Source organism: Solanum stenotomum, chromosome 10 (genome assembly GCF_019186545.1).
Source record: "Solanum stenotomum isolate F172 chromosome 10, ASM1918654v1, whole genome shotgun sequence".
In the NCBI taxonomy this organism is placed as follows: domain Eukaryota; kingdom Viridiplantae; phylum Streptophyta; class Magnoliopsida; order Solanales; family Solanaceae; genus Solanum; species Solanum stenotomum.
This window is the reverse complement of record NC_064291.1, coordinates 56,996,889-57,019,785: the sequence shown is the minus strand read 5'-3', so window position 1 is coordinate 57,019,785 and position 22,897 is coordinate 56,996,889. Positions and strand designations below refer to the sequence as shown.

Here is a 22,897-nt window from a genome sequence, read left to right as displayed (position 1 = left end):
TTGGTCCATCCCTTTTGGGGCACAAGCTTGACACTCGGGGTAGCATGTGCCCATACCTCTGCCCTACTATTTAAATACCAAACTTTACTCCTCAACAGGGTTCAAACTTGTGGTGGCTGCCTAACATACATCTAATGTTGTACTTCCTTTATGTTGAATCAAAGCCTTGGTGGCTATATTAGAGAAGATTTCTAAGGCGAGAGAACAGAAATCATTTGTGACAGTATATCTCATAATTGAAGCTAAATTATAACAACAGTTTAGGCTTTGCAAAAGTTTGAGCTACAGTATTGATATCAATTAACTTGAGTTGAGAGACAGCCTATTGCAAGTATCAATATCGTTCCTAACAAATGATCGAATTTCGTGATAAATGCAATCATAAAGAGAATAGTTCTGAGGGCAACAGGGAAGAAAACTCGAAATAGAGTACAACTCATAAGATAAGTAAGACTCTGACATAAAAGCTATGATTTTCAATGAGTTCATCTAGGTGTATCATATTCATGTGATTACCCTAAGTTAAGACAGTAGCCTATTACAAATATCAACCTCGCTACCACATAAAATCGACATATTTATCATTATAATTAGAGAAAGACATAAAGTGACATCTGAACTTGTCACGAATTTTTAAAAAGACAATTTAACTCTGCACGCGTCCTATTACCCCACTAAACAATCTTGAATTGATATTATTACATCATTTTTTGTCCAACTGACACAGAGAGTGTGTGCACTCTCTAAAAGAGAGTGAACAACCTAAAATAACTAATATAATTTTATTTTTATAAGTATTTTATATAAAATATATTTTCTTATTTTTTTATTATTTTAACTTTTTTTCCTTTTTGTTTTTTCTCTTTCTTTTTTCTTCAAAAATTTATTGTCATCTCAATTGAAGCTTCTCACTATCAATGCCACCATTTTTACCATGACTTCACCTTTCTTTTATTACTAGGGATAATGGTCTGAAAAATACCTCAACTTTGGTCGAATTTGCTGTTGTGATACTAAATTTTCATGAGGACCTATTACCTCCCTAGACTATTTAATACCGTATTTTAAACATATATATTTGCCCACGTGGACATAAAAAATAATGCAAAATTATAAATAGTAATGTGTCCACGTGAACACATATATACCTTTAAAATACACTATTAAATAGTTCAGGGGGTAAAAACTACGATATTAAATAGTCTAGGGAGATAATAGGTCCTCATAAAAGTTTAGTATCGCAACAACAAATCCGACCAAAGTTGGGGTATTTTTCAAACCCTTATCCCTTTTTACTACTATTAGTTTTATTCTCTTTAATTTTATAATTTTATCTAAATATTTTCTTACATTTCGAACAATTTGATAAACCCATTAGATTTCAAGATGATTAGGAAGTATCATATAGTTTTTTTTTATCCGATTTCAATTAAGTTCTTTCAATTTTCGGGGAATTCATTGATTCTTTTAAAATTATCATTTCTAATTTTGAAGTTATATGAAAAGGAGTAATTGATGATACCTTCAAGATTTTAAATTTTCTTAGAAGAATAATTAAATTTGTTATCAAAAATTCAATAAAGTCTAGAAAGTAGTATGAATTTTATAAAGAATTTGTCGGGAGAAGAAGAAGAAAATGAAAAGAAAAAAAAATGGGAGAGGAGTTCAACTTGACATGGGGGAGTGGTGAGGGTGGAAGGTGAAAAAAACCAAAGAAAATGGAGGATGGATCATTTGAAAGTGGGGGGTGGACGATGAAGTGGAATTTAAGATGAAATCAAAATTAAAATAAGTCAAAAGTAAGAGAGAGAGAAAAATAAAGAAAAAAACTTAAAATGATTTTTAAAAATATATTTTTAATTAAATTAACATGTGTCATATTATGATTGGTGTATGAACACACTTGCTTATTAAAATTTGGGATTGATCGAAAAATGATATAATAATATTTGTTCAAAATTGTTTAGTGGGGTAATAGGACGGTTGCAAAGTTAAGGTGTCTTTTAGAAAATTCGGGACAACTTCTATGATGACTTTATGTCTTTTCTCTTATAATTATCAACACTTGAACAATATCGTTTCTAACCATTCCTTCCATATTTTCATAAAATGAGCAAATTTAGAACAAAAGACTAGGATTTTCGCTGCGTTCACCTATGGTAAAATTATAATAATGTGATTACCTTGAGCTAAAACAGTAGCCTAGTACAAGCATCAAAATCATTCCACATAAAATCAACATATAAATAAATCACTATAATTATCACCATACAAATGCGATATTTAAGCCAATTGAAAAGTAGCACCTCTAAACATCTCACATTTAGATGATTTGAGCAAAATTTTAAACAACAAACTAGGGTTTAAACGAGTTTGAACAATGATAGATGATGATTATTTTATGTGATTAGTGAACCTTGAGTTGGGGGAGTAGCCACTAAGTATCAAAATCGTTACGCACAAAAGCAACTTTTAATCGTTTGAAAGTCTGTGAAACTTCTGTAAGCTTTGGATCCATGTTCGATCTCTGTTCAGAGCTTTTTCTTCTCAGTCTCTGTAGAAGGATTCTCTTCTTTCTCTACAATAAAACGAAGGAAGATAATTGGGCGATTTTCGTTGGTGTTCATATAAGGAGACCGAAAGCCCACCGAAGAAGAGTTCATGAGCTTTTGTGTTGTTGGGCTGATCTAGGGTGGTAATTAGTGTTGGATTCTGAAGGTGATTAGGGAGTCATGCGGAAGCTTACAATTGCAAATTAGATGGTTGATAAATTAGACGACAAATAAAAACATACTAATGACATATTATTAATATTTTTGGTCAAGCGACCTACATATTGAAAACTAATATTAAAAAAACATAAATATATTTAGGAGAAAATCTCCCGATAAACAAGACTCTTAAACGACTACATTGTTGATACTAATGTGTATTGCTCTGAGAATAGGATATTCAATTTATAGATCTCCAAACTTTTCCTCTACGGAAAGAATAAACCAAATGTAGAAGAAAATTATATTTTCCTTTCAGAAAAAGTTCAAGCATTTATGGTAATACTTTGACTTTTCTTTAAGAAAAAAAAACTTCAAATAAATAAAGAAAATCAGGGCAAAACCTTAACAATTAGTCCGGTCAAAATCGGTCAAGATAATAAACGGGTCAAGATCCAATTCTATCCTAATTTGTTTGGGCTAAAGTGAATTGGGTCAAAACAGATTAGTAACGGATCATAACCTAATAGGATAAGGGTCTGAAAAATACTCTAACTTTGACCGAATTTGTTGTTACAATACCAAATTTTCATGAGGACCTATTACCCCTAGACTATTTAATACCGTATTTTAAACAGATATATTTGCTCATACTCAGTCTATGTTAGTTGAGTGTGTCACATGCGCATTTTAATACATTAAATTTATTAAATTAGTCATTTTGTTCCCTTTAATAAACATATTTCGTTCCCAAGTCGTTCTTCCTCCTCTTCCCTTTTCACTTCGTCCAAATAGCAGCTGAAATAGCCATCAAACAGTAGCTGAAACAACCAACAAAATCGACCAACAACACAGCCAAAAGCTTAAGCCAAACCCGATCCAAAACCCCATCGAAAACAACCACCAAACTAGCCTGAAAACAACTACCAAACCAGGGGCGGAGCTATGACATGGCGAGGGTGGTCAGATGAACAACTTTCGTCGGAATATTTTTACGGGTATATATACTAAATATCGAGTTCTTTGGATATATACTAACTGTTGAACAACCTTGACACAATAAAGGTTGGCAGCCCAGCGGTTAAGGTTGGGCAAAGATGCCTCAGCGTTCCGGGTTCGAGCCCAAGTGTTGGCGTTTTCTTTAAAATTTTTCATTATTCCGTTTGTTCTCTTAGAAAAGGTAAAACTCAGCCTGGGTTCGATCCCAGGCTTGAATATTTCATTTATTTAATATTTGTTCCGTTTTTCTCTTAAGAAAAAGTACAAAAAAGTTACCTTTTTTAAGTTAAGAAAAACAAAAGGTCTATTTTTTACTTTTCTTAATTTAAAAAAAGAATAGATTCATAGTTGTCTTTTCCTTTTAGTTTTTTGACTTCTTCTTCTCCCAAAAACCCTTTACAACTTTACTCTTTACCTTTCTCTCTTCTCAACTTTCATACATATTTACAAGTTTTAAGAAATTGGAAGCTTTAATCATTGTATATTTCTTCCTCAACCGCCATTGAAGTGTGAAAAGGTATTTCTTAATCCTTTTTTTTCCTTTAGTTTAGTTTTTTCTAATCATGTGTTGAAAGACTTGAATATCTTAATTTTTATGTTAAAAGCTACTTTATTTATATGAGTATCGATCAACTATTTGGTGTATTGTGGATGATTTTTAATAAGTTTGGTATACTTGAACTTGACTACTATTTCAGTTTGGTGTTCAATGAGTTTGGAGAAATATTTTTTTAGAGTACCCAAAACAAGTTTGGTGCCTCAAAATCAATATCAACTACACCGAGATGAAAATGACAACCAAATAGAAATATCATCTCACTCTTCCCAAAGACAAGAATTTGATGTAAATGATTTAAAGGCTGATCCGGCTGAAAGAACTCCAATTTTGAATTATCATCCAAACCTTCGTAATGAGATAAGGAGGGCATATATCATTAAAGGTCCTTGTCAACCTCAAAATCATCATTTTCCTCAAACTAATTTTTTTGGAACACCACGTCGTTTTGTTTTACGTGCTTTGGTGAATATTGTGATTGATTGGAATACAGTATTAGTGTGGATGCTGCTTATTGTTTACCTTGTTATTTGTTTCAAGGAGAAAATATTAATCAAGGTGGTGGTAATGTATTTTCGACTAAGGGATTTACAAATTGGCATAGAAAGGATAGTTTTGCTACACATATTGGTCCACCGAATAACGTTCATAATCAATCCAAAAGAAAGTGTGAAGATCTCATGCGAGAACAACAATCCATTCAAGCCGCATTTTACAAGTTGGATGATAAAAGTAAGCATGAATATCGGATTCGGTTAAACGCTTCAATCGATGTGGTAAGACTTCTCTTGGATTAAGATTTTGCATTTCGTGGTCATGACGAGAGTGAATCGTCATTGAACAAGGGTAATTTTCTTGAAGTTCTTTCTTGGTTAGCTGCTAGATGTGATGCAATTAAACCTTTTGTGTTAGAAAAAGCTCCAAAAAATAATAAAATGACTTCTCATGACATCCAAAAAGATATTGTGACTGCGTGTAAGATTGAAACAGTTAAGGCTATAATAGAGGATATAAATAGTGATTACTTTGCTTTATTGGTTGATGAATCCACAGACGTGTCACGCAAAGAGCAAATGGCTATTTGTCTAAGATATGTTGACAAAATGGGGTTTGTGATGGAGGCATTTATTGGACTTGTTCACATTAAAGATACTAGTGCTTTATATCTAAAGAAAGCAATTGTAGATGTACTCGCTCACCATTTTGACTTTATCTAATGTACGTGGGCAACGTTACGATGGGGCAAGTATTATGCAAGGTGAGCTAGGTGATCTTAAAATGTTGATTAGACAAGAAAGTAGATCGGCTCATTTTGTTCATTGTTTTGCTCATCAACTTCAATTGACTCTTGTTGCGGTTTCTAAAAAGTGTGTTCAAGTAGGTGAACTTGTATTATTAATTTCAAATATTTTGAATGTGTTGGGAGCTTCTTTTAAACGTGTGGATAATTTTCAAGAATCTCAAAAAAAACATCTCCAAATGGCATTGGATATGGGTGAACTAAAGATGGGTAGAGGGTTGAATCAAGAACTTGGTCTTGTTAAAGCCGGTGATACTCGTTGGGGATCTCACTACAAGTCATTTGGAAACTTTATTAGTAGCTTTGACTCTATTGTTGATGTACTTGATACTCTTGTTGAAAATGCAAGTACTTTGGAAGAAAGAGCAAGCGCATCGGGATTTCTCAGAAATTGTCAAACGTTTGAGACTATTTTCTTGTTGCATTTGATGACAGATGTTTTAGGAATAAAAAATGATCTTAATGTTTCATTATAGAAAAAAGAGCAAGACATTGCAAATGCCATGATTCTTGTAAAGGTAGCAAAGAGAAGGTTGCAAGCTTTAAGAGATAATGAATGGGATCCTCTCTGAAAAAAAATATTGGATGAGATTCACTTAAAGAAAAGGTAGAAGCATTTTGTATCAAGCATGACATTTCATTACCCAATTTTAATGATCCATATGCTAATTCTGGGAGATCACGACGTAAAGTAGTTATTGTACTACTTTGCATCATTATCGTGTGGATGTGTTTTATAAAATCATTGATTGGCAACTACAAGAACTTAATGATCGTTTCAATGAGGTGACAAGTGATTTGCTTAATGGAGTATCTTGCTTGAATCCAATTGATTCATTTTCTAGTTTTGACATAAAGAAGATAATGAGAATGACTGAATTATATCCTGATGATTTTGATGGGTCCAACATAAGAGCTCTTAAGAATCAACTTGTTAATTACATTATTGATGTTCGTGATATTGATGAAAGGTTCTCCAATTTGGGTGGACTTGGAGAACTTTCAAGAAAGTTGGTTGAGACAAAGAAGCATTTAACCTATTCTCTCGTATTTCTTTTAGTAAAGTTTGCTTTGCTTCTACCTGTTGCCACTGCTACAGTTGAAAGAGCTTTTTCGGCAATGAAGATTATCAAGAATGACTTGCGAAATCGAATAGATGATGAATTCTTAGATGGTTGCATAGTGTCTTATGTATAGGAAAAAGTATTTAAAGATGTTTCTAATGAGTGTATTATGAAAACATTTCAAGAGATGAAGTGTCGTCGAGTGCAATTGTAGTTACCACTTTACAATTTACATATTTTGGTGTATATGAAACTGTCCGTCAATATATTTGTCCTACTTCATCTTCCTTAGTTTATTCATTGATATTTTGTTAGTTTCTGTTTTAAGAATTTTCATTTTGGATAGTTGGTTAATTTGATATTGAGGTATGACTATTTTGAAGTCAATCTTTATAATCTGACTAGTAAGGTTTATTTTTTTTCTTGTCCTAAAGTATGAACACCCTTGGCGAAAATCCTGGCTCCGCTACTGTACCAAACTCACTTGAAAACAACTACCAAACTCGCCTAAAAACAGCGACCAAACGACCTTCTCCAATGCTGCTAACAGATCATGAAATAGCCACCTCACCACCAATAACTGGCCTCCGCCAGCCACCAAACAAGCTGCCAACAACAGCTTCCGTCGCTACTCCAATGAACTGGAGCTCGACCTGTTTCAAACCACCACAACTAGCCAGCGGCGAACCAGTCCCCTTTCCCCTCTCCCATTTACGATTTTGTCTTGCTTTATAGGTGTTTTGTCTCAACTTTGACCATTCCGAAGCGGTGAGCTCCGAGTTCAATGGCTTGACCCATCAGTGAACCAGACGTCGAAATCGCTTACCTGGCCCTTCAATGGTGGTCTTCCGGATTAGTATTCTAGTGAAAGAGAAAGGGTTTAAAATGATTTAGAATTAGAGGTAAAAAGAAATAGATATAGTTTAATCAATGTATTGATACGTGACATTTAATGATTGGCCTAAAAAAGATTATTTGGTGTTCTACACGCCTATGCGTCGTGTTTTCACGCACTTGACCAATTGGACAAATATATATATTTAAAATACGATATTAAATAGTATGGGGTAATAGGTCCTCATTAAAGTTTGGTATCATAACAGCAAATTCGGCCAAAGTTGAAGTATTTTTCAGACCCTTATCCCTAACCTAATCTGTCTAATTTTTACTAAATTTTAATAGTTTTATTTGTTATTTTATCAGCTTTTAGTATCTAATAAATGTTGTAAAACATAAATAACACAGACTTCATAATTACTATTACAAGAAAATCGTTCACTTTATTTTTGATAGTTTCTTAAATTGTTAATTCCTTTACAGTTCACTGAAGGCAATTGAACACATTCAATAATTTTTATTGTTCACAAGTATGACTAATTATTCATTACATTCATTGATAGCAAGAAATTATATATGAAATGATAACTTAGAATCTCAATTAAATAAACATATTTTTTTCTAAAAAAATTGATCTTTAAAATTTAATTTCTCTCGATCAAAAAATAAATAAGAGTTTTCTAAATTTTACTTTGATTACTACACTATACAAATCTTAGCTAAACGTAATGTTGGTTGTCAATAATAATTATTTCATATTGATTGATATTATGGTTAGTGGTTGACATAGAATCGAAAAATTGTCACTATTAACTAGTTATTTCAAAATATTTATCATGTGCATAACAAATTATACACTTATAAATCAATAAAAGGGATTTTTCATTAATTCAAAATAATTAAATTTTAAAGATAGATATTTGATTTTTTTTTTTCATATTTGCTTCTTTCTTTAGTGAAGTTTAATATTTTTAGGAGATAAATTATACTACTTAAAAGTATATTTATGATTTCAAAAAGGACAATAATTAAAAATATGGTTTAAATAATGTCTTTTATCTCACAAATTCAATTAATATGAAATAGAAGGCAATATAGTATCGAATTTTAAGAGTTAAATTAAAAAAAATATTACTCTATATTTAAATATTTGTTTTAAAAAAAATGTATGACATAAATTGTGACTAACGGAGACGGTAAATATGAAACTTAGCCCTTTGCCTCTTTAGTGAAAGTATACGTATTGTTCAGATTGCAGATCTGGGTTCCAAATCAAGTCTATTCATTTTTCACTGAGAGTTTCCGCCTGCTGCCGCCGGTTGACGCCTGCCACCTGCCGCCGATCGTTCGTCTTCCTCGTCGTCAGGTAAGTTTGATCATTGGATTTTTTTTTACAAAAGAAACAATTGAAGATTAAGAAAAATCTATTGAAAAAAGCTCAACTATACCACCATAATTGAATCTGACACTAGTTTGAAGCGTGATTTCTGCTTGTTGAAGGTGCGATTTCGACTATTGTTCTCTGTAATTGAAGTTTTTGAAATCCTTGTTCTTAGGTTAAATAAATATTTCTCAAATCACTGGATTTTTGCTTGTTGAAGCCGCGAGTTTTAGTATTTGTAATTTAATATGCTTGATTCTGTTTAGTTATTGATCAAAAGAACCTTGCTGGAAATAGATTTACTTGAATGTGGATGCATTTCTGACTACTTAGAAATTGCGGCTTCAACTTTGATTCTGCCTTCTTTCATGCTTAGTGAGTATGCATGTAGGATGTTTTAGTGATTATATTGATCAAATGAGTGAACAGTTGGACAATTTGATTCTGCCTTCTTTCAGTTTTCTCCCTGCGTGCTTACGATTTGGAAATGCATAAGCATTGGTTGAATGATCATGGGTAAACTATGTTTGAGAAGCGAATCGATTAATCAGGCCTCTATCTCAAAATAATTGGGCTGGATCACATGAATATTATGAATGTTTGTATCCATTTGTCTCTTTAAGTGCTATTGCATTTTCAATACTAATAATTTCTATGCTTGAGCAACTTGATATTTTTTTGATAAGGTAAGCTAATTGTATTGATATTATAGTGCCAAGTAGGTATTAGCAAAAGTACAAAAGATAGAGGAGCAAGCGCTATATTACATCTTTAGTGAATCCATAAAATGAGCTAGAGACCTAATCAAGTTGCTCCCGCACCAAAATGTAAATTTTATATGCTTACAAAAGATGAGTGTTGTTTTTCCCAATAAACACCTTCTATTCCTCTCATGCCAAATTGTAACATGATGCATAATGGGACGGTCCCTCCAAACTTCATTCTTTTTCTGTCAATTCTCTATCCTTGCAAGCTGATATAATCCTTTAACATCTTGCGGCATCACCCGAACACCCTCCAAAATGTTAAGAAGTAATGTCCAAATCTGTCCCTCCAAACTTCATTCTTTTTCTGTCAGTTCTCTATCCTTGCGAGCTGATATAATCCTTCAACATCTTGCGGCATCACCCGAACAACCCCCAAAATGTTAAGAAGTAATGTCCAAATCTGTCCCTCCAAACTTCATTCTTTTTCTGTCAGTTCTCTATCCTTGCGAGCTGATATAATCCTTTAACATCTTGCAGCATCACCCGAACAACCCCCAAAATGTTAAGAAGTAATGTCCAAATCTGTCAAACATAGTTCCAATGTTGCAGGAGATAGCTGATGGATTCTTGTGAGTCTCCACATGGTAAACATTTACTGCACATGAAATTAAACTCTTCTTTGCAAAATAACTTGTGTGACACATGCTCTATGGGCAAGGATCTAGTCAAAGCAAAAAAATTTGGGTGCCCTCGTCATCCAAATTATCTTCCAAGGCCAGCTTTGTTCTCAATTGTCATCTATTTCCTGTAGAAGATTGTTGTAGCTGTTAATAGAAAAAACTCCACTAATGATCAAATTGAGAACTATGAGGTCTTAGGTTCAAAACTCAACGGGGTAAAAAAGACTAGGTGATTTCTTCTCATTTGTCCATGCCTTGGTCGACAAAGTTACCCGATACTTGTGCTGGTAGGAGATAAGTACCTGTGGAATTAGTTGAGGTGTCCGCAAGCTAGGCCATACACCATGATTAAAATAAAAGCACTCCACTAGTGCAGGCAAGCCTATTTTGTGAGTCCATCCTTTTGTCATCAAGAGAGATTGGCTGTAATAGAGTCAAAAGGTAACTGATATCTTGAACCTCCTGGTTATTAAATTTTCTTCTAAATCCGATCTTCCTATCGAAGTTAGCAACACAATCAACAACCATAACATATTTTTGAGTGCTAAACTGTTGAGAGTTTTTTTTTTTTTGATGAAGTCAGTAGATTCATTTAAAGGCATCAAGAAGATGCAAGCTTTATCCTTGTAGCATCTTCCTAAACTATAGAGCTAACAAAATCTAAGAAAAGTTCTAAATTATTTACAGGGGTCAACTTGGACCAGCTAAAAAGGCTAACTAGATATCTGCCTCGCAAAAGATTTCTAGAAGTTGAAATTCCTTCAAAACATCTTTTGTTCCTCACTGTCCATAAACACTGAAAGATAGCACCAGGGATCATCATCGAGATAACTCTTGATGGCTTTGTCAACTTCCCGTGAACTCCAACTTTCAAGAGCATCCCTAACAGAGAAAACTGTAGAGAGTTGGAAATTTATGCTTCAGTTTCCCTGTATCGATTCATCTGTTGGACCCAGAAATGTATCTTTCTTCCATTTCCCACTTTTAGCCTAATATGATTCTTGAAATCCTCCCATAATTTGCAAATATGTTTCCTTCCAGACACATTGGAAGGATGCTCACATGATTAGGAGTTCACTTATCCCTTTTACCACATTTAGTGATAATAAGCTCTTTCCAAAACTCCTCCATCATTCAGTATCCAGAGCCACTTACGAAGCAAGTTCTTATTGTGATGTTGTGTCACCACTACCTTCTTTGTTCCTAGTCACTGGTTTCCATGTTACAAGGTGAAATCTTTTTCTGTCTGAGTTCCCCTTTTATAAAAACTCGTTTATAAGACTGTTAATTGTTTTTTCTCAACACTTGCTGGTATAGGCATGAGAGATATCATGTAAGTAGGATGCCATCAAGAACACTATTCACCAGCGGAAGCCTTCCACCAAAAGACAAATATTTTTTCCCCAAGTGATGAGCTTCTTCCAAAAGTCACCAATAGTTCCAAAATATACTGTAGGAAATTTCTCAATTCAACAACAGCATACCCAATGTAATCCCACTAGTGGGGTCTGGGGAGAGATGGATGAATTACTCAATTCAACATCCCAAGATATCAGCCAGCTCCTGAATTTGATTTTCTTAATTTGCAGCAAAAACACTGCGCTTTGTAAGGTCTATTGTAAGGCTAGAAATAGACTTAAATGCAAGCAGAATGGCTCTTGAGAGATGATATTTATGAAAGATTATTAACTGCTTCCATTAATTTGCTAGTATTTTGAATAGCTAGTATTTACTCAATTACTTTATTATTTATTTTACATTTTCTTAACCTTTTGTGTTGTTGGGTTATCTTTAAAACATTTTAGCTGATTTAGAAAGATTATACAAATAAAGTGAGATATGAGAAGTTGAGAATGGATTCTTGTGAATGGAGATAGTAATAATATCAACATAAATCAGGGCATGGGTTTGTGGACATTGCTCGAGGGCTGCCTGCTTCTTGCAAATGCACTTGCAATATTGAACGAAGACCGTTTCCTTGCTCCGAGAGGATGGAGCTTCCAGGAATATTCAGGGGTCCGGAGAAATTCATTTAAGGGCCAGCTACTTGGTCTTATTTATGCGACTCAATATCTGAGAGTTCTTCTCATACTCCTCAACACACTCTGTATTGTTGTAAAGTTTGTATCTGGATGATGATTCTTGGGTGAGGTATGCATGTTTAACTTGGTTGCTATATTTTGAGTTTGAGGTGTATTTGGTCAATTATTTCTTGTTATGAATTAACAGAAGGGCTACCAGAACATTCTGGGGAGAATCCCGGAAAATGTTTTTTTCATTACAAAAGCTATATGTGGATTTGGTGTGATGCTTAACTTTTGAAATAATGTTGAGATCCTAGAAATAAGGTATCCTGAACTAGCTAATATCTTTTATGCTTCATGTCTCTGACAATGTCCATGGTATGATATAGTGGGTGGGACAGTTTCAATCTGCAGTATCAGGAGGTTAGATTGTACATTTTTTGTACTTCTCTCATTTCTTTGGGGTTGGGGTGGGGGTAGTTGTTCAGCACAAAGTAGTCGGTGCGTGACCTGTTTTCCAAACTACAGTTTCCTCAAGCAATATAATGTTCAATAATGCATTCAGAAGGACCAGAACACATTTTTCGTTTTCTTACATGCAATGACATTTGTTTCACTTACAATGAGATTGAGTAATAAAGTAGTTACAACTTACAATCAAATATGATTAGCCATTATGTTTAATGCATTGCATATTTATTAATAGCAGTATAAAATTCATTTCTTCATTTAAAGTTGGACCAATCTATTTGTTGAATCAATAATTTTTATATTACAGACACGAAAGTTCATAGATGGATGGATGCAGAAGCTTCCTTGAGGAAAAGCCGCAAGTCTAGTCACATTTTGTTCGAAACCCTGATACAAACTGATCTTCTTCTATTAGTTCTAGATTAAGAATTGTTTTTCGGTCTTAGTGAACAACTGTTGTAAAATAGGTCATCAGTTCAACTACCTATGCATAGTAGTTTCTGCAGTTTTTTGAATACATGTGGAATACTGTCCATCTCTTCTTAGCATTTGCTTATCAGGATGTTGTTTTAATGTGAAACCAATTCTTGTGATGAAAGGGAGTCTTGTAGTTAGGATTGTAATGATGATGAGTAAAGCCCCTGTCTTTGACTTTAACCTTTCATTGTTAGAAAAACCTGAACCTTGTTATGTAGTTTCATATGTCGACTGCCAGCTTCTAAGCTTGTTAAAGATGTGCCAGTGTAGAACTTGTGTACCCCCTTAACAGAATAGCTAAGGGAACGGAAATGCTAAATATTTGATCTTCAGTGTGACAAGTTCGAATTATAATGGCCTCTTGGTTACTCTTGCTCAGTTGCTCGTTCTTTTACTTCTCCCTATTAACCATGTGTAGGAGAAAGAACTCGTTTTTTGTAGATACTGATGTAAGACCTATTACTAGTGTAGATGTAGATAGTAGTTCTGAATACTGAATGCTTCTAGGAGAGTGATGAGGGGTCAAAAGAGACTGGAATTAAACTTTATCTTGACTATTGATTTTGATCTTTCTAGCAACAAAAAACAACATACCCAGTGTAATCCCATCAGGTTTGGGGATGGTGATGTGTATGCATGCCTTGTGAAGGAATTTTGATCTTTCTAGCATAGTTGTAATTTCATGGGTAGACATAGAATATACCTGGCTGCTCATGAAAATTCTTCTAGCCTTGAGAGTTACCTTACCTGGAATTTTCGACATAGAGCTACTTGAGAGCATCATCAGAATTTACTGCACTTTATCTTGTATTTGCTTGCATTCTAAGCACTTGATTTTGGGGGTTCGTCATTCATTTGTAACTTACCCTTTTAACTACAGTCCTGATCAGGAGCGGAGCTAGTGTGCTAGGTGTGGGTTCTGACGAACCCAGTAACTTTTGCTAAGACCCTGTTTTGGGTGCTCCTTCACTAAGGTGGGGTACACTTGCTGGGGCCTATGGAGGTACACTACTTGGGGACTTGGGGTATGTCATAACTCATAAGCCAATATTGTATAGAGTTTCTTTGTTTTGTGGATATACTTAATATTGCACATGCTTCCACTTCTATTGCAAACTTCCAATTATTCTTTTTGTCTTCCAATTTCATAAATGGAAGATCCAATTGATCTATTTAATTAGACATTACTTACCTAGATGCGATGCTTGTCCCTTGAAGTCTCTCCTCGAGTCAAATGAATCGAGGAGGGTTCCAAACCTCAAAAACTAGCAAGTGTATGTTGTTTCTTGGTCACTCTCTTGGATTGTCTATTCATTTACAAAAAAATGAATACGACTAAAAATACATCCTACAAGAATCATGCGTAGAAGTGCGATAAGTCGTTCATCAAGTCCATTGCCAACAACATAATTATGTACAAGATGACAATTCTCGATTCAACAAACATAACTCGAATTTATGAACAATGCAATTTGATTTAGCATACATAAAGTGCTATTTTTTTTTGTTATGCTAAATACAGTATAATCGATTCCTTGTTCATTAGGAGATCTTCACTAAATTCTTTATTCAAACTTTGCTTACTTCAACCTCCTTACCATAGTTAAGAGGAAAAACAAACCGCCAATAAATAAATAAATATGGCCTTGTATGGTTACTTAACAGGGTAAATTTTAATTTTGATCCTTATGATATCTAACTAAACACATTTAATCTTGAATTGAAAATATTTTTAGACTTATACTATCGTCAAACATGGAATAACAATATTTAAACTTAACATTTTATGAATAATTAAGTGATAGAACAATTAACATTTATGATAAAATTGCGATCAAAACTGTCCATTTTAATTAATTGAAAATAAAATAAAATTTTATCCATGACTTGAAATTTTGCAAAAAAAGAAGAAGAAAGGAGTAAAGTAGCATTTACAAGTCTTGAGGGTATCTAAACAAAAAAACCAATAAATTTCACTTGTGCAATTTTACCAATGTCTAAACTCTGAACCGAAAATTGTGAATTTCCTCTTTCTTATCCACTTTATCTCTCAACAATGGCGTCTTCTTCTTCTTCTCCATCAGTACTTCCATCTCTTACCTCCACACTCTCTTCTTCTAAACCTTCAATACCCTTCAGCTTCAAGGGTTTCACCAAAAGGGTCAACAATTCTGGGCAAATCTCGAAAGCCCAAACTCTAGAATTTTCGGGCTCGTTTTTCGAGGGTGGATTCGGGGGAGGAAATGCTGATGAGCCACCGACGACACCATGGTCGGGGATTTCTGCAGTTGAAGATAAAGAGGAACCGCAGTGTCCACCTGGGTTACGCCCTTATGAAACAATGGTGGTTTTGAGACCCGATATGTCTGAAGATGAAAGACTTGCTCTTACCCAGAAATACGAAGAGGTAACAATGCTTGTTTATGTATTTGGAAATTGATATAACTTGCAAGGTGCTATGCTCAATTTGGGTGGATTTTAAGTTTTCAATTGCTGATTTGACTGTTTGAGCATTAGAGTTGAAGTTGAGAGTTCTAAAGATTGAATTTTTGAAACTAATATACTGTTTGTTCCCAATTTGTTTGGCGCTTCTTGCTTATTTAGAGTCAATTTGATTGACTTTTGGAGATAAATTGAACTAGACTAATTCATTTTGTACGAGAAAGTACTATAATTCTCTGAGTATCCCGAGGGAGCTCCTGAAACAGCCTCTTTACCTCCAAGATATAGGTGTATGGTCTGCGTATACTCTAGCCTCAAGACCCCGCTTGTGAGATTTCACTGGAATATGTTGTTGTTGTTGTAATTCTCTTTGTATCCATATGCTGAAGGCAAAGAATACATTTTAATATGTTTTTCGTAGTTCATGAATGCGAAGTGAAAGGTGCCATACATTAGGACTGAGGGAGTTAGTATTTTTATCAGAAGTTGAGCTGCATATAGTATCATTTGATACTCTTCAGCTGATTTCAATGTGAACTGAGAAATGAAGATAATTATGCTCATTTGAAACAGGGAGATCATTAGGGAAACAGAACAAGTGATTGATATTCAGTTTGACATGATGAAAATTTCTTCCATTCCCGTCTCTTGGCTAAAAAAATTGTTTTTTTTTTCTTTTTCTGTTAAGAGGTGGAAGCCTGAAAGCAAAAGAAGTTTCAAGCTTGCAATTGATTTAAGCACAAGATTGTCCAAAAATATACTTCCTTTTTGTTTTTTTGTCTACTCACTAGAATGCCATTCTTTGGAAAAATCTGATATTTGGACCTAACAACACTCAACAGAGATTGGGTGCATAATTCAACATTTCGTTATAATTTAAGCTGACATGGACATGGTCTAGGTCTAAGTTAGAAGAAAGTTACTCTCAGCTTCTGCTACAATTTTCATTCTTCTTGTTCCCATGTAAGAACTTTCATTTTAATCTTGTTCTTTTTCTCCATCTGCTTTTCGAGTCCAAAAGCCTTGGTCTGATGACTATTATCACCTTATCATTCTTCCTTGTGAACATGGATGATAATTGTCTTTTGGTTTGCCCATCTCAGTTTTGATGTTACAGTCGACATCTATCAGAAAAATAGGCGTGTGCAAAGCTGCATGGAACAATGATAAAAGTACTTAAAGTTGATGAAACTCTATTTTCTACATGACCCGTTTACTACTGTATTTCCTTTTCTTACTGATTGTTGTTTTGTTTTATTTGAGTCGAGGGTCTATTGGAAACAACTCTCTACCTTTACTAGGTAGGGGTAAGGCTGCGTACCCACCACCCTCCTCATATCCCGCATGTGGGATTACACTGAGTATGAATCGACTTAAAGTTGATGAAACTATGTGTCATCTTTCACCTTCAAATGATTGGGGAAACTTTCATTTAGTTAAATCCCCGATAAACCAGAAGAGAGAAAGAAGTTAAGCATCGGTACATGTGTCTTTGTTCTATGTTTGTTCCAACACTTACTGCATTTCAGCTTTTGCCTAACAGATCAATCAAATAGACACACTGGTAAGAGCCAATGTTTCCCATGTTTTGTGTTTTGTTCTTCATCAGCTGCTCCGTCTAATAAAATAAGAAACTCACTATAGCATGGTATCAGAGCAAGCTCTCATTGCCACCCATTATCAAAAACTGATTTTCACATGCTTGACTCATAAAAAAGGCATAAGCCCGCACGTTAGGGGCAATATTAAGTATTTGACCATCTCATCTAAAAGCTTACATGATAGACTTATCGTAACTGTTTTATGGATTTAACAGTTCTAATATTGTCCCCCATCAATTTCAGTTGCCCATGGTACTGGCTATTGATGATGCAAGTTTTAATCTTTTGTTTTTCTTTCTCTTGGGCAGTTGCTGGTTGCTGGTGGTGGTATGTATGTGGAGGTCTTCAACCGAGGGGTTATTCCACTTGCATACAGCATTAGGAGGAAAAACAAGGCTGGAGAGACAAATACGTACTTGGACGGTATCTACCTCCTGTTCACTTATTTTACTAAACCTGAATCCATTGTAGCCCTTGAGGCAACATTGGTAACTGATGATGATGTTATCCGATCGTCCACTTTCAAGATTAGGAAAAGAAAATACTAGTTTGGTTGGTTAGTTAAATTTGTGCATCAGTTCAGCTGTAAAAGACGATAACAGAGAGGAGGCAAGTTTTCCTCATCGCGCCTTTCAGATGTTTAAGTAATTACACCCTTTTTCAAAGTAAAACAGTATCAATTTGTAATATTCTTTTATATTACTGAAAGTTGCCATTACATACTGCTTAAGTATCCTCCAATTTGGCTCTTAAAATATAATACTAGTAGAATTATTGAGCACTTGATTACCTTCATTTTTACTTTTCTGATCTCTTTGGTTGTCAAGTCAGATTACCATTTCTCTTAATTATTATAGAAAATTTTTAACATGAGAAGGTGGACTAATGTAACCCAATAGTGTGACCTGATGGACAGAGGCGTATTCAGGATTTCGGGATGATGGGTGCATTATTATGAAAATGTGGATCTAATCAGTTTAAGATTTAAGTTGTTATCATTGAAAACAGTTAAAATTTTAAAATTATAGGTCCAAAATCGAAATGCTTAATTAATTAAGACGCCAAAAGTGCTTTCAATAGCCACTTAGAGAGGTGTTACCCAATTTTAGAAAGAAAAAAAAAACAAGATAGATATAAAATTCAACCTCACTAAGAGGTGCACCCAATCATTGTTACATTACATGATACTTCGAGTGTGGGTTCACACATCTATATTTAACGAAAAATTATAAATATAACACTAATATATATGATTTCAGGAGGGGAGCATGGGTTCACGTGAACCCGGTGACCCCCTCCTGCATACGCCTCTGCTGATGGACAGTGAAATGGGTTGAGAAACACCAGGTCGTTTCTTCCCATCTGGAGAGTTATTTAGTACTTGTGCTTGAGGCGAGAGTCTTTGGGAAACAACCTCTCTATCTCCACGAGGTAGTGATAAGGTCTACTTACACTCTACCCTGTCTAAACCTCAATTAGTGGAATTTCACTGGATATGTTATTGTTGCTTATGGAAAGTAGATGGTACCATGTGAAATTAGTTGAGATGTGTGAAAGTTGGATTGATCTCATAGTTCACGATTTCCCCTTCCCTCTCTTTAACATCTTGGTTTAACACTACACAGGCAGCTGCTGGTACCTTCCCAACTTCTTCATCAACTAACCTGCCAATTCAACATATTGTTGCCGATATTATTGCCTGAACATGAGTTTTGACTTCCCCTCCGGGGGATCGTTGTAGCTACTAGCTCGCTTTACTTTCCACCTTTGTCTTTCACCGGGGCTTATACTTCACCAATGTCCTTTTAAGTTTGGTGGTTGGTTTGTATATTGGACAGTATTAGGACCAACTACTGGTCAACATTTTCTTGCTTTTTGTTGCTTCCAAAAGCAAGGCTGACCATTTTTGTGGGTTATGATGTAGACATTTGGTTCAAAACTTTGTATTGATTGCATTAAGACAACACTGTTGGCTTCCACCTTAACATATGTCATAAAATAGTCATTTTATGTTGATTGCTAAGAATTTTTCCAAAGTCAGATTACTTTATATACTAGATAAGTTTAATATTTTTTTTTTGCTTTATGGAAAATCTTGAGAATCTGATTTAATGGTGTAGTTTGAGGATGACCTCAATTCCCACTTTGATAGAAAGATTAGGGAAATTATGAGGATCTTTTTCCACCCCACAAACAATAAACATGAATTTATTCCAAGAAAATGTCCACATTAAGTGAGATTAAATCTTTGTAAAGTTGTTGGAAAAGGATAAGTTATAAATTTAAAACTAGTAAATGGAGACATAAAGAGCATATACTAGTAAATGGAGACATACAAAAAAGAGCAAGTTGGTTAATTATATCCAAAGGTGTTAAGTTTAACTATTATTAATAAAGTGGGATGAAAATCATAAAAAAATTAGATATTCAATGACTTTTCCTAGATTATCTAAATCATAGTGAATGGAGTATCAATTCTCGTATCCTTTAAGTCTTGATAAGTAAAATTATTTGGAGCATACATGGAGGCTAGAGCTAGCCTCCCACTTGTCTAGATAATCGAGCCGGCTAACCTGATTACCTGACCCCACCTACAAGGCTCATGGCAACGATTTTCGGTTCTTAAGATTTAGAAATCCTACGCTATTTAGAAAGAGATATATAATAAATCCTTTTTATGGAAATTCTACATTCACCACTAAATATAAGTAGAACAATTACTCAATGAAACTTGTATAAAAATAGTAAGTATGCAACAAAAAATTGAAATTTACACAAGTTGATTCAGACACTGTGTTCTCAATAGTAGAGTCAAATTTACCTTAGGGTATAGAGAAGATATTTCTTAATAATAATTTGCTAATTTAAATTAGTTAATTAATGTAAGTGATCAACCCGTCATCAACGGCTAATGCTCATTACCAGGAAACAAGATCTTCCACTAATGCATATAAGTCTCTTAACAATTGGTAAACTTGTCTTCATATCTGTAAAGTTGAATTACTTTATGATCACATGATTAAATTGAATCCTTTTGTTTTAATCCTTTGGCTTGACTTAAAGGTCAATCTCCTATAGACTACTAGTGTTCTTTTTCCTTTTTGGAATACGGTAATAGTCACGTTAATTTACACACATTTCAACTATTTTATTGAATATATGTTATCTTCCATCAGTAGTTATATCAAGTTATTTATCCATCAACATAAAGGTAGTGTAACTATGATAAATATTCTAAAGTCGACATGAATATAGTAAAAATGGTTATAAAATTCTATTTAATTTGGAATTAAAACGTAGTTATTAATTTTATTATTATTATTATTTGAGGATATCCCTTGCTTTGGTGGATGGAGAGTGCAAATATGATATGACATTTCAAGAGTTATGGATGGACCCCTTTTTATGGTAATAAACAACAAGTGATAGGAGCATATGAATCAACGCATGTTGTAGGGGCCACTATAGTATAGTAGTACTAAAAATATATTGCTAGGTATTTTCTAGATAAGAAAAAGTTCATTTATGTGAAGAAAAAAAAACACTTTTGAGTGTAGTTTGTGGAAGAACCACTCATTTTTGTTGATGCCAAACGGAATAAATTCCAAATGTTTAGATTAGGAGTGGGCATAAATATCGAAAAACTGAAAAACTAAATCGAATCGAACTATTTCGGTGTTTCNGGTAATCAACAACAAGTGATAGGAGCATATGAATCAATGCATGTTGTAGGGGCCACTATAGTATAGTAGTACTAAAAATATATTGCTAGGTATTTTCTAGATAAGAAAAAGTTCATTTATGTGAAGAAAAAAAAAACACTTTTGAGTGTAGTTTGTGGAAGAACCACTCATTTTTGTTGATGTCAAACGGAATAAATTCCAAATGTTTAGATTAGGGGTGGGCATAAGTACCGGAAAACCGAAAAATCAAATCGAATCGAATTATTTCGGTTCTTCGGTGTTTCGGTTCGGTGTCAGCTTTTTATTTTCGAAATTTCGGTTCTTCGGTTCGGAGTTCGATGTAAGGGTCCCAAAGTTACGATGCACCGAAGAATCGAAGTTTTATTAAATAAATTTAAAAATATTTAAATTATATTACTTAATAATACTTATATATTTTGACTCAAAATATTTACCTAGCACATTTCAATTTTTAAATGACAAATCAGTAAAGTGTAAACCCTAAAGACCTAAAGTCTATGTTTTGAATGTGTTGAATCGTGTATGCACAGAGATAGTGCCGTTTGATGGTGTTGTGTTTTTTTTTTTTTAAATGTGTGGACAAGTCTTTGTAGACCTTGTTTTGTGAGTAAAGATAATTGTTGTGTGCTCTTTACCATTTATCTACATATGTTTGTTGATTTTGTCGTTGTATATTTAGTTGGTCATCTCTATAGCAACATAGGAGGGTGAATAATCCATCTAATTAACAAATTCTTTGGCATCTTTGCTAGAAACAGAAACAAAATTTGAATTCTTCTAGTTAAAGAATCATCTATGCAGCGTCTTCTTAATTATAAATTAAACACATGAAACTCTTAATACTTTATCATATTCCCTCTTTATTTTTATTCACATCGAAAAAACGATTTAAAAACACCGAACTAAACCGAACCGAAGTAGAAAATATCGAGCCGAACCCATCTAGTTTGGTATGAAATATGGTGCACACTTTTCTAAAACCGAATATCAAAAACCGAACTGAAATTTGATTAAACCGAACCAAAAACCGAACGTCCACCCTAGATTAGAATTTAGATAAAAATAAATAATTTATTTTCATGTGACACTTTTAGAGAAAAAAAACAAGTATTTTTGAGAAGCAAGTAGCTGTTTTAAAGGGATTTAATCAAGCACAAAATGTTATTCTAATTAATTTGCTAAATATAAATCACTACTGTTCAAAAGTATATTTTCAATATTCTGTAAGCTTGGCTAAACATAAGTTATTAGGAAGTACTCAATTAAAGATAATTTCTTCAAAAGAAAATTATTGAGTGTAAGTTATATACGCTTTTCAATAAGGTACTTGCTCATGCTCTCTATTATCAACACAAATTCTTGTTTTCACCAAAACTAAAACTAACTATCTCGATTTTTTTAAAATTAAATATTTTAAAATAAATAAAAAAATATTTTAGATTTCTGAAAAGCTTGACCAAATTAAACGAGCTTAACTTTATATAAAAAACACTTTTTTATCTTCCATTTCCAAATGAGAGTTTGAAAGTTGTCAGGCTTATCTGATTAGTGCTCACCACCTTAATGACTATCTAATGAAGTTGATTGATTATCAAACTTTCTAAACAAATCATAAATAAATAAAACTTGTTTTGTGTGGGAGTCTTGTCAAAAGTGAAATGACTTGTAAGAAAGACATATATTTGTTTTTACTTTAGTGAAAAGTGTAAAGATAATAATTGAATTACATCTATATCTTAATTTCACCCTTTTTTATACTTAAGAACTATTTATACTTTTTTCGATAATTAGTTACTATCGTATTTGCTTTTTATCCTAACAAAGTTCTAATTTCAAATAGGGAAAATTGTATGAAATAGCAAATTATTAATTCAAATTAAATGTTATAGTCATAGTTTATCTTATTTGTAATTCGCAGCAAATATCCCTTTTTATCATCTGGT

The 22,897-nt window shown here is 33.6% G+C and overlaps 3 protein-coding genes across 3 annotated transcripts; all 3 read left to right on the top strand.

The window, feature by feature from the left end:
- The first annotated feature begins 5,745 nt into the window (after positions 1-5,745).
- Positions 5,746-6,763, top strand: LOC125843234 (uncharacterized). Its single transcript, XM_049522444.1, has 2 exons — positions 5,746-5,914; positions 6,330-6,763. Exons 1-2 carry the CDS (start codon positions 5,746-5,748, stop codon positions 6,761-6,763), a joined length of 603 nt encoding a protein of 200 aa, XP_049378401.1.
- A 1,906-nt stretch (positions 6,764-8,669) lies between these two features.
- LOC125842487 (uncharacterized) lies at positions 8,670-13,387 on the top strand. The gene is made up of 3 exons (XM_049521785.1): positions 8,670-8,833; positions 12,135-12,386; positions 13,038-13,387. Exon 2 carries the CDS (start codon positions 12,138-12,140, stop codon positions 12,369-12,371), a length of 234 nt encoding a protein of 77 aa, XP_049377742.1. The 5' UTR covers positions 8,670-8,833; positions 12,135-12,137; the 3' UTR covers positions 12,372-12,386; positions 13,038-13,387.
- A 1,816-nt stretch (positions 13,388-15,203) lies between these two features.
- On the top strand, positions 15,204-17,980 carry LOC125842066 (30S ribosomal protein S6 alpha, chloroplastic). Its single transcript, XM_049521264.1, has 2 exons — positions 15,204-15,614; positions 17,559-17,980. Exons 1-2 carry the CDS (start codon positions 15,264-15,266, stop codon positions 17,796-17,798), a joined length of 591 nt encoding a protein of 196 aa, XP_049377221.1. The 5' UTR covers positions 15,204-15,263; the 3' UTR covers positions 17,799-17,980.
- The last annotated feature ends 4,917 nt before the right edge of the window (positions 17,981-22,897 follow it).